Source organism: Oryx dammah, unplaced genomic scaffold (genome assembly GCF_014754425.2).
Source record: "Oryx dammah isolate SB20612 unplaced genomic scaffold, SCBI_Odam_1.1 HiC_scaffold_2, whole genome shotgun sequence".
Taxonomy (NCBI): domain Eukaryota; kingdom Metazoa; phylum Chordata; class Mammalia; order Artiodactyla; family Bovidae; genus Oryx; species Oryx dammah.
The window spans coordinates 11018853-11029777 of NW_024070186.1; the positions used below are offsets into that span (position 1 = coordinate 11018853).

Genomic DNA, 10925 nt, shown 5'->3' on the forward strand with positions numbered 1-10925 from the left:
ATATAAATTTAAAACCGGTACAAAGAGCTGACTCCCCACTTTCTGCCCTACAGGCCTTTTTCTTCCTTGGCCCGAGTGCAGGCCTGGCTCCCGAGCGAGTCCCGGGTGGCGCCGTCAATGCGGCCCTGTGTGTCCAGGCCCCGCGGGCTGCAGAGCCAGGAGAGGGAGACGCAGGCCCCGCCCCCGCCCCCGCCCCCCGCTCCCACCAGCGCCCCGCCCTCGGCTCCCATTGGCTGCCGGGCTCTCGGGGGTGCCGGTCACGCCCCCCGCGAAAGGATAAGAGGCTGTTTTTTGCCCTAGTCCCGGCATTCAGGACGCCGAAGCCAGAGGTGACCGGAGCGACAGCCAAGGACCACTGACGTGAGGACACTCAGGGGAACCTGCTCTGTTGTTTGGGGGGCAGGACCCGGAGGGTGGGCTTGGGAACTGGGTGGTAGTTTAAAAACCCCTTTAGGGTGGTGGTTTAGTCGCTAAGCCGTGTCCGACTGTGGCAACCCCATGGACCGTATAGCCTGCCAGGCTCTTCTGTCCATAGGATTCTGGCAGCATTTCAAAAGTATGACTCTCCTCCTGCCTTGCGGACACCGCTACCTCAACTCCAGGCAGCGAGATTCATCCTACAGATGAATCACGTTCTCCCGGTGATTCATCACTACAGTCAGGGAATCGGCGGGTCTTCGGCTTGGGTGTTGCTGCAAGTCAGCCTCTTGCTTAATTCTTTGAAGAGAGGGTTTGCGTCCTCCGCGGAGCGGGGACAGGCGCCCTGAGCTCGGAGCCGGCATCTTTGGACGCCCTCCCCCAGGTCAGGGCAAGTGAGGAGGTCTTTGCAATTAAATTACAACCGAGCCAAAGAAATTGGAAATCTGTGATAGGTTTAATCATCCTCAGGTTTCTCGGGGAGGTAGGGCTCTTGCCTAGAGGGATCCTCACATCTGTGATGTGAGCTTCTGAGGAGCTAACGCCCAGCAGTTCCCCTGTTTTCGAAATGAAAGATTAATGTAGAATATTCACGGAATGCAGCGAAAGGAGAACTGGATATTTGATTTCCATTTCTCTTAAACAACAATTTTTAACCATCAGTTGGGAAGACTTTAATAGGAAAAACTTGTAAGAATTAATTTGTAGTGTGTTTAATGAAGAAAATCACATTTTATGGCGTTTCACATTTTATGTGAAAATCACATTTTCACATATGGGATATATATTTTATGCCTTTCCTTTAAAAAAATCCCCCTAGTCATACTTCATACAACAAATATTTTAGCCTCATCTTTCCCAGTCATCATGAAGCTTGAGAAGCATAAGGACTATGCAAAAGTTTCTTAAGTTTTTTGTTTTATTTTTAAAAAAATTAATAATTGAGAACTCGAGTGCAAAGGATAAGAAGGTATGAAATGTTAAAGTTTTAATACATCTGAATTGTTCTGTCTACATGTGATATTTTTAGGGACTTTAGAGCAAAACAAGTATACTGATTATTAATAGGGTAAGTTTAACAAAGATCAGGCCAAGGCAAAAATCTTCAATCCTTTTCCTTTGAAAGTCAGAAATAAATAAGAATTTAAATCTTATATTCCAATTTATTTTTTTAATATAAATGATATTCAATACAGGAATGGTTTTTCAAAAATTAGACATAATTCTTTATTTTTAAATATGACACTGCAAAGATTCTTTAATGATTAGAACTCAAGGCCAAAAGCTGGCAAATTTCTCTGGCTGAGCGTCGGCCGTTTTGTGAAACAGTTGACAAGCAGTCCTTTGTATACCGCCTGTTTCCCAGGGTTGAACAGCTGTTTCCTTGGCTTGCAGACTGTGTGGTATAAGATACATGTTGTAGGGGAGACGAAAGCTTCCTACCTTGATAAATGCAGAGAAAAGATGCCATTCTGTCATTGGAGGCAGCGCTGCCAAGAATACAAAGTGCCTGGAGGTGGTCCAGCCTCTGCCCACATTTGTTCTGGCGTCAGAGCTGGTATTGGGAAGGAAGACGTTTTCCTCTACCCTTCTAAATTCTCGCTGGTCTAAGAATTAAATAAACATGAGACAGGTAAACAGGAGAAATTCAAATCAAAGTTTAAAAACATATATACATGGGAGAGACCCAGGAAAACTGTCACTCACCAAAATGCCCACCTTCAATACCATCATGAGCTCAAGACAAAGGAAGATGTTGATAGCAGTGGTTTGGGGCTTCAGAGGGGAGGCAAGCAGTTCAAACAAAGATGGTGAACCAGTGTGTGCTGTGCCAGCAGAGGTGATGGGACACAGAGTGTCCTAGCGTTTTCCCCCGCCCTCTCTTACTGCTGACCCACATTCCTTGCTGACCTCTCTCTCTGGTGGCTGCTCCATTCCTGTAATAGGCCCTACATCTAAATTCTTATTCAGGCAGCTACGAGGAATTTCTTCCTGAGTCTTGGGGGCCTTGATTGTTTTCAGATGAAAATAATCTGCATCACAAAGAGACATTTTGGAGTGGCAAGTCCTGCTCCCCTACAATAACTTCATCAGATGATTGTATAATACCTTCAAATTCAAGGTCCCTTTCCTTGATCTTTTTCAAAAAAAAATTGTGGCAATTCTACCATATTTATTTTTTCCGTTGAATTTTCTAGCTGTTTTTTGGTCATGTTCTTCACCCTCCCAAAAGTTGGAAACATTCTTGTTAAAAATGAGTTAAATTTATATATACATTTGAAAGAAAGTTCCTACATTTTACGACCTCAGTAGCTTTTGGAAGGACCTACACTTTTCTTGCAGTCCTGCCAGGACAGGGTGGGGAGTCTCCCTAGGGATGGGGGAGGACTCAGTCCCCCTCACTGCTCTTCCTCTGTATTTTGGTTGAAGTTTCCCCTAAATGCAACCAGAAGCCAGAGGGCTTGGGAACAGAAGACAGAGAAGGGAGGGGTGGCAGGGAGCAGGTTCAAGGGGTGATGAAAAGCCACACCCTCTAAGCCCAAAAGGGGAGGTGAGCCAAAGCCAGTTGCCCCCGATGGTAAGGTCGGTGTAGGTAACAACTGCTCTGTTCTACAAAGCATCTTTTTTTGTGGGCCCCAGATGTCTGAGTTAGAGAAGGCCATGGTGGCCCTCATTGACGTCTTCCATCAATATTCCGGGAGGGAAGGTGACAAGCACAAGCTGAAGAAATCAGAACTCAAGGAGCTCATCAACAATGAACTTTCCCATTTTTTAGAGGTGAGTCTTGCTTTTTAAAACTAAATTAACCTGCTCTCCTGTCCCCTTGTAAGACCATCTGTCCATTTTCTCTTCTGAGCTGCCCTGAACATGGCTCCAGGTTGGTGTCAGGACTCCTCTGTTGTTTCTGAAAATGAGTTTGCACAAGTGAGCCCTCAGTAAGAGGCTGGCTTAGGTGGGCCCCACAGTTTTCATTTTGTGTACAGTAAGAGCATCAAGGAAAAACTACTGTCTCAAATGCAAGAGTACAGGTTCTTGGAAAAACCTAAGGATATACAGCAATAGGGTGGCTTCCCCATTGGCTTAGTGGTAAAGAATTCTGCCTGCAATGCAGGTGCTGCAGTAGATGCAGGTTCAGTCCCAGGGTCAGGAGGATCCCCTGGAGGAGGGCATGGCAACCCACTCCAGTATTCTTGCCTGGAGAATCCCATGAACAGAGGACCCTGGCAGGCTACAGTCCGTGTGTTGCAAAGAGTCAGACACAACTGTAGCGGCTGAGCACATACAACAGTAACAATGACAAAGTGGGATGGAAACTATACCATGACTTATCACACACTGAACATGCAAGAAGACTGTTAAAAATAAGCTTTTGTTCTTGGGAAGAGGACTGTTTCGGCTTTCTCTACATGGTTAGATCCATCACAGTGAGAAGATGCCAGGTATTACTGAGCTGTCAGCATAGTCGATGCTGGGAGAGATGCAGACCCCAGGACCTGGCTCATCACCAAGAAGCCACAAGCTGCTCATGAGAGAGGCCATGGGGCCTTGCAGGGGGCCCTGTGGGGTGAGGTGCCCTGGTGGGAACTTGGGAAGTTGCGTGAGGACATCTGATGAGCCCCACTGCCCTGGCAGCTCCCCTTCTGGTGGATGTGTGTCCAGATGCTCCACTGAGGACTCATTTCCCCACTCACAGCCTTCACTGCCCTTGGCTCAGCCACACGTCATCTCTGCTGTATCTGTATTGTATATTCAAGGCAACGAACTGCAGTCCACCTGGTACCTAATATTCCCTTGGTGCCCAGAACCGAGGTTACTGAAGTGAACTTGCACCCAGAGGAAATGGCCATACAGTGCACTAGTGCACTCATGTCTGACCAGGAGGTAATTCCCAGGAAGACATGAGAACCCAGCCCATGTGGTGGTGGGAGCTGTCCTCCTGGGCAGGCTGGACCTTGGTGCAGGACGAGCCCCAGGCTCCGTGCCCCGAGTCTGCAGGGCTCTCCCCACCCAAACACTCCACGGCTGCAAATGGCACCACCATCAGAGGAAGTGGCCTGCAGACTTCAAGGGGCATCCCCTAGTCTGATTCTGAAGCTGGTTTTCCCAGGCACCCAAGTTCTCAACGTGGTAACTGCCTGCTCACACTTTTACTTACCTTGTTTCCCGCCACCTCACCTAAGAATCAGAAGGTCCTGGTTTCTTCTGTGAAAAGAATTGTTGCAATGAGACAGTGCTTATCAAGTGCAGCTCAACAAATGTAGCTACTGTCATTAATTATTGATTTGAAACAGAGAAAAAGCTTAGCATGTGGGAAACACAGTTTATAAAATAAAAGTAAATCATGGTAAGTATATCAAGGTATCATGAACATTGTTGGCCTGGTTTTTATGAAGTAGTTTCTGTTTAGAGGCAAATCTTTCCTGTAATTGAAATTAATCTTTTAGCAGATGTTTATAGGTGCCACCCAACCCCTCATGGGAACCTCAGTCTTTTACATGTTTTATGTCTAAGGCAGCCATTGTGCATTACAGTCGACTTCTTGAGGCAAAGTGCTCCTGCCCTGAGGACTGGGTGTTCAGAAGAGTTGGCAGTGTTATACTCTTCTTCAGCTCATGTGCACATCTTTCCTGTGCTGTCTCTGTCCTCTGTTTCACCACTCACTTGACTCCATGTTGGGCATAATGTCAAGAAGAGTCCCAGATACCTCGAAAGCAGCTCAAGTGCCAAAAGACATAAGAATTTAATAAATTTAGGGCATGTTCCCGAGAGTTATTTCAGCCAGAAACTACTCTCAAAACATGAAAATCCACTGGAAGCCTTCACTATAGGGTCTTCCACACGCAGAAACAATGAAAAACTTATAGGAGCCAAAAGTTCATTTTTGCTTTCAAGGCATTTGCATATAATGTGCTCAGGCTAATCTAGACTGTACTCTCCCTTTCTGTTTTTTTTTTTTTTTTTTTAAACACAAACAGCTTGCAGTTTTTCAGATCCTGGCTGTTCCATTCAGTCTTTTAGTAGCAAGATCCCACTGCACCTAAAGGAAAGTGGAAGAGAAGGCTTAGACCCCTAGAGACCTCTGCCAACCAACAGCCTCCTGGTCACTGGAAAAAGCCTTTCTGGAATTTTGCATTTCATGTCTTAGGTTGTTTCTAAATTAATTAATATTATTATGTGTGCTCTGGAAATTTTTTTTTGGCTGTGCCGTGTCTTTGCTTCACAGGGCTACTCTCTACTTGCCGCAAGCAGGGACTTCTAATTGCCATGGCTTCTCCTGCTGTGGAGCACAAGCTCTTGGGCATGTGGGCTCAGCACGTGGGCACTGTGGTTCCTGGGCTCTAGAGCACAGGTTCAGTAGTTGTGGTGCAGGAGCTTAGTTGCTCTGAGGCACGTGGGATCCTCCTAGATCAGGGATCGAACCCATGTCTCCAGCATTTGCAGGTAGATTCTTTACCACCGAGCCACCAGGGAAGCCATTAGGTTGCTTCTAATACAAAATGATTAAAGCCAGCCAACTTTTGATCATGTCTTTGTGGCCCTAACGTTCATTTAGAAGCAAGCTGGACAACCTGTCTTATCTCTCTCAGGAAATCAAAGAGCAGGAGGTTGTGGACAAAGTCATGGAGACACTGGACAGTGATGGGGACGGCGAATGTGACTTCCAGGAATTTATGGCTTTCGTTGCCATGGTTACCACTGCCTGCCACGAGTTCTTCGAACACGAATAAGGAAGAGAAAGCAGCAGAGCTGTTTCTGCAGCAAAGACAAAGTTTGACCAGGGGAACAGAGGCAGGGCTTGCAAGGCCGTAGGAGCTGAGCTTTCCGTGCTGTAGCTAATTAGGAAGCTTGATTTGCTTTGTAAGGGAACAATTGAAACCTCTTTCCAAGGACCATTTTTAGTGCCCCCAGCCTTCTGCATTACTAGGCATAGTGTTAGCTTTCTGGACCCAGGGACTCTTGGTAACTATAACTTAGGAAAGTCATTTCTCAGTCACAAAGCATGTGTTGTGCTAGCTGTCCAAGCTGTGGAGACCCCTCACCTAGAAAAAACAAATTGACTACCAAAACGGACTGGAGCACTGTGGATTCCACATGCTGCCACTACATTTAAAAACACAAAGCTTTGTCCACCATCCTTTGAAAACGTTGCCCGTCATTAAATCTTCTCATCACTGGTGCAAATGAAACCTGATGTGGTTGGGTGGCCTGACAGTCTGTCCCACCTACCAAAGAGCATGGTCACATTTAGAGCCCTTTCCAACAGGTGAGCTGTGATGTTTGTGTATGCAGTTAAGCTAATAGTTCTAAATGGAAAATCTGTCTCATAAGCTGACAAGTGCTGACATTGTAACTGTAATAAGAACTGAGAATCAGACTTCTGCATTCAGTGGGGTTCTCCCGACAGGACCACACTTTGCTGGATCTCTGGGATTTGGGGCAGAGGAGCAGGGGGCTCAGGGCAGGTCACAGCTCTGCCCCTGGAGACGGCCATACCCAGGCACCTGTGCCTCCTGTTCTGTCTGTAGAATGGAGGTTATGATGGATGTGTCTGATGTGCGTGAAGGTCATTCTTAATCTGTCTGTGCAGACAGGGTCTGCTTCCAGCTGTTGGTGAAGCCAGGGAATTTTATGACCTTTATGCTTTTGTAGCCACCAATTCAAAAAAAATCAAGTTACAAATATTGAGAATCACTCCCAGGAAAATTCAAATTAAAGCATTAAGCTTATCCATCCTTTTTCTATTATGCTTTTTTTAAGGACACAAACTTGGAAATCATAAACTAATTGGTCGCTTGTAACTGCATTAAATAAAAAGCACTGTAACAAATCTGCTTGGTGGTTAAACATGAAATAAAAGCTGTATTCTTGCAAAACTGGAAAAAAGAGTAAAGTCCACACAGCCTGTCTTCATCAGGGCTGCAGATATGGCACCCTCCCCACCAAGCCAGGGTTGAAGCTTAGGTGGGGAAGAGAGGGTGTGACAAAGCAGGACATGAGGAGGGACAAAAAGGGAGGGGTTGGAGTGGTGGGTCCATTGGAGAGACATAAAAGGGAAGGCTGTCAGTTCAGTTCAGTTCAGTTGCTCAGTCATGTCTGACTCTTCGCAACCCCATAGACTGCAGCACACAAGGCTTCCCATCCATCACCAAACTCCTGGAGCTTGCTCAAACTCATGTCCACCAAGTCGGTGATGCCATCCAACCATCTCATCCTCTGTCGTCTTCTACTCCTCCTGGTGTCTATCTTTCCCAGCATAGGGACTTTCCTAATGGGTCAAGTTCTTCACATCAGGTGGCCAAAATATTGGAGTTTCAGCATCAATCCTTCCAATGGATATTCAGGACTGATTTCCTTTAGAATTGACTGGTTTGATCTTCTTTCAGTACAAGGGACTCTCAAAAGTCTTCTCCAATACCATAGTTCAAAAGCATCAATTCTTTGGCTCAGATTTCTTTATGGTACAACTCTCACATCCATACATGACTATGGGAAAAACAATAGCTTTGACTACACAGACCTTTGTTGGCAAAGTAATGTCTCTGCTTTTTAATATGCTGTCTAGGTTGGTCATAGCTTTTCTTCCAAGGAACAAGTGTCTTTTAATTCCATACCTGCAGTCACCATCTGTAGTGATTTTGGAGCCCAAGAAAATAAGGTCTGTCACTGTTTCAATTGTTTCCCCATCTATTTGCCATGAAGTGATGTGACTGGATGCCATGACCTTAGTTCTCAATGTTGAGCTTTAAGCCAGCTTTTTCACTCTCCTCTTCTTTCACTTTCATCAAGAAGTTCTTTAGTTCCTATTTGCTTTCTGACATAAGGGTGGTATCATCAGCATATCTGAGTTTATTGATATTTCTCCCAGAAATCTTGATTCCATCTTGTGCTTCAAACCAGCCAGTCATTTCACATGAGGTACTCTGGATATAAGTTAAATAAGCAGGGTGACAATATACAGCCTTGACATATGCCTTTCACAGTTTGAAAAGTGAAAGTGAAGTCGCTCAGTCATGTCTGACTCTTTGCCACCCCATGGACTGTAGCGCACCAGGCTCCTCCATTCATGGGATTGTCCAGGCAAGAATACTGGAGTGGGTTACCATATCCTTCCCCAGGGGATCTTCCTGACCCAAGGATTGAGCCCAACCAGTCTGTTTTTCCATGTCTGGTTCTAACTGTTGCTTCTTGATCTGCATACAGATTTCTCAGGAGGTAGGTCAGGTGGTATTCCCATCTCTTTCAGAATTTTCCACAGTTTGTGTGGTCCACACAGTCAAAGGCTTTGGCATAGGCAATAAAGCAAAAGGAGATGTTTTTCTGGAATTCCCTTGCTTTTTCAGTGAACCAACGGATGTTGGCAATTTGGTCTCTGGTTCCTCTGCCTTTTCTAAATCCAGCTTGTACATCTGGAAGCTCTCAGTTCACATACTGCTGAAGCCTAGCTTGGAGAATTTTGAGCATTACTTTGCTAGTGTGTGAGATGAGTGCAAATGTGCAGTAGTTTGAACATTTTTTGGCATTGCCTTTCGTAGGGATTGGGGAAAAAACTGACTTTTCCAGTCCTGTGGCCACTGCTGAGTTTTCCAAATTTGCTAGCATATTTGGTGTAGCACTTTCACAGCATCATCTTTTAGGATTTGAAATAACTCAGCTGGAATTCCATCACCTCTTCTAGCTTTGTTTGTAGTGATGCTTCCTAAGGCCCACTTGACTTCACATTCCAGGATATTTGGCTCTAGGTGAGTGATCACACCATCGTGATTATCTGGGTCATGAAGATCTTTTTTGTATAGTTCTTCTGTGTATTCTTGCCACCTCTTCTTAACATCTTCTGCTTTTCTAGGTCCATACCATTTCTGCCCTTGATTGTGCCCATGTTTACATGAAATGTTCCCTTGGTATCTGTAATTTTCTTGAGTATCTTAATTTTCTTGAATTTCCCATTCTATTGTTTTCCTATATTTCTTTGCACTGATCACTTAGGAAGGCTTTCTTATCTCTCTTTGCTATCCTTTGGAACTCTCCATGCAGATGGGTATATCCTTCCTTTTCCTCTTTGCCTTTCATTTCTCTTCTTTCCTCAACTATTTGTAAATCCTCCTCAACTATTTTGCCTTTTTGCATTCCTTTGTCTTGGGGATGGTTTTTATCACTGCCTCCTGTACAATGTTATGAACCTCCAGAGTTCTTCAGGCACTCTGTCTATCAGATCTAATCCCTTCAATCTATTTGTCACTTCCACTGTGTAATCTAAAGGGAATTGATTTACATCATGTCTGAATGGTCTAGTGGTTTTCCCTACTTTCTTCAACTTAAGCCTGAATTTTGCAACAAGGAGTTCATGATCTGAGCCACAGTCAGCTCTGGGTCTTGTTTCTGCTGGTTGTATAGAGCTTCTCCCTCTTTAGCTGCAAAGAATGTAATCAATCTGATTTCGATATTGACCATCTGGTGATGTCCATGTGTAGAGCTGTCTCTTGTGTTGTTGGAAGAGGGTGTTTGCTATGTTCAGTGTATTCTCTTAGCAAAACTCTGTTAGACTTTGCCCTGCTTCATTTTGTACTCAAAGCCCAAACTTGCCTGTCACTCCAGGTAGGCCTGTTACTGACTTCCTACTTTTGCATTCCAGTCCCCTATGATGAAAAGGACATCTTTTTTTGGTGTTAGTTCTAGGTCTTGTATGTCATCATAGAACCGTTCAGCTTCTTCAGCTTTAGTAGTTGGGGCATAGACTTGGATTACTGTGACACTGAATGGCTTGCTTTGGAAATGAACTGAGATCACTCTGTCATTTTTGAGATTGCATCTAAGTGCTGCATTTCGGACTTTGTTGACTGTGATGGCTGTTGCATTTCTTCTAAGGGATTCTTGCCCACGGTAGTAGATATAAAGGTCATCTGAATTAAATGCACCCATTCCTGTCCATTTTAGTTCACTGATTCCTGAAATGTTAATATTCACTCTTGCCATCTCCTGTTTGACCACTTACTGTTTACCTTGATTCATGGACCTAACATTCCAGGTTCCTGTGCAACATTGCTCTTTACAGCATTGGACTTTATTTCCATCACCAGTCACACCCACAACTGGGTGTTGTTTTTGCTTTGACTCCATCTCTTCTTTTTTTTTTTTTTTTTTTTTTGGAGTTATTTCTCCACACTTCTCCAGTAGCATATTGGGCACCTACTGACCTGGGGAGTTCATCTTTCAGTGTCCTATCTTTTTGCCTTTTCATACTTCTCCTGGGGTTCTCAAGGTGAGAATACTGAATGGTTTGCCATTCTCTTCTCCAGTGCTGCAGTCCATGGTGTCGCAAAGAATGGGACTGAGTGACTGAACTGAACTGTGGAGGGGTGGGGCCATGGGAGGGTATAAAGAGAAGGGACCATGAGGAGGGACATAAAAGGGAGGGGAATAAAGGGGAGGAGTCTGACCATGGGCGGGACATAAAAGGGTGGGGCCATGAGGAGAGACATACAAGGAGGGGAATAAAGGGGAGAGGTGGG

At 44.9% G+C, this 10925-nt stretch overlaps 1 protein-coding gene across 1 annotated transcript; it reads left to right on the plus strand.

Moving 5' to 3' along the window:
- The first annotated feature begins 238 nt into the window (after positions 1-238).
- Positions 239-7302, plus strand: S100B (S100 calcium binding protein B). Its single transcript, XM_040264482.1, has 3 exons — positions 239-360; positions 3058-3195; positions 6006-7302. The coding sequence occupies exons 2-3, from the start codon at positions 3058-3060 to the stop codon at positions 6144-6146; spliced, it is 279 nt and encodes a 92-aa protein (XP_040120416.1). The 5' UTR covers positions 239-360; the 3' UTR covers positions 6147-7302.
- Positions 7303-10925: the final 3623 nt, after the last annotated feature.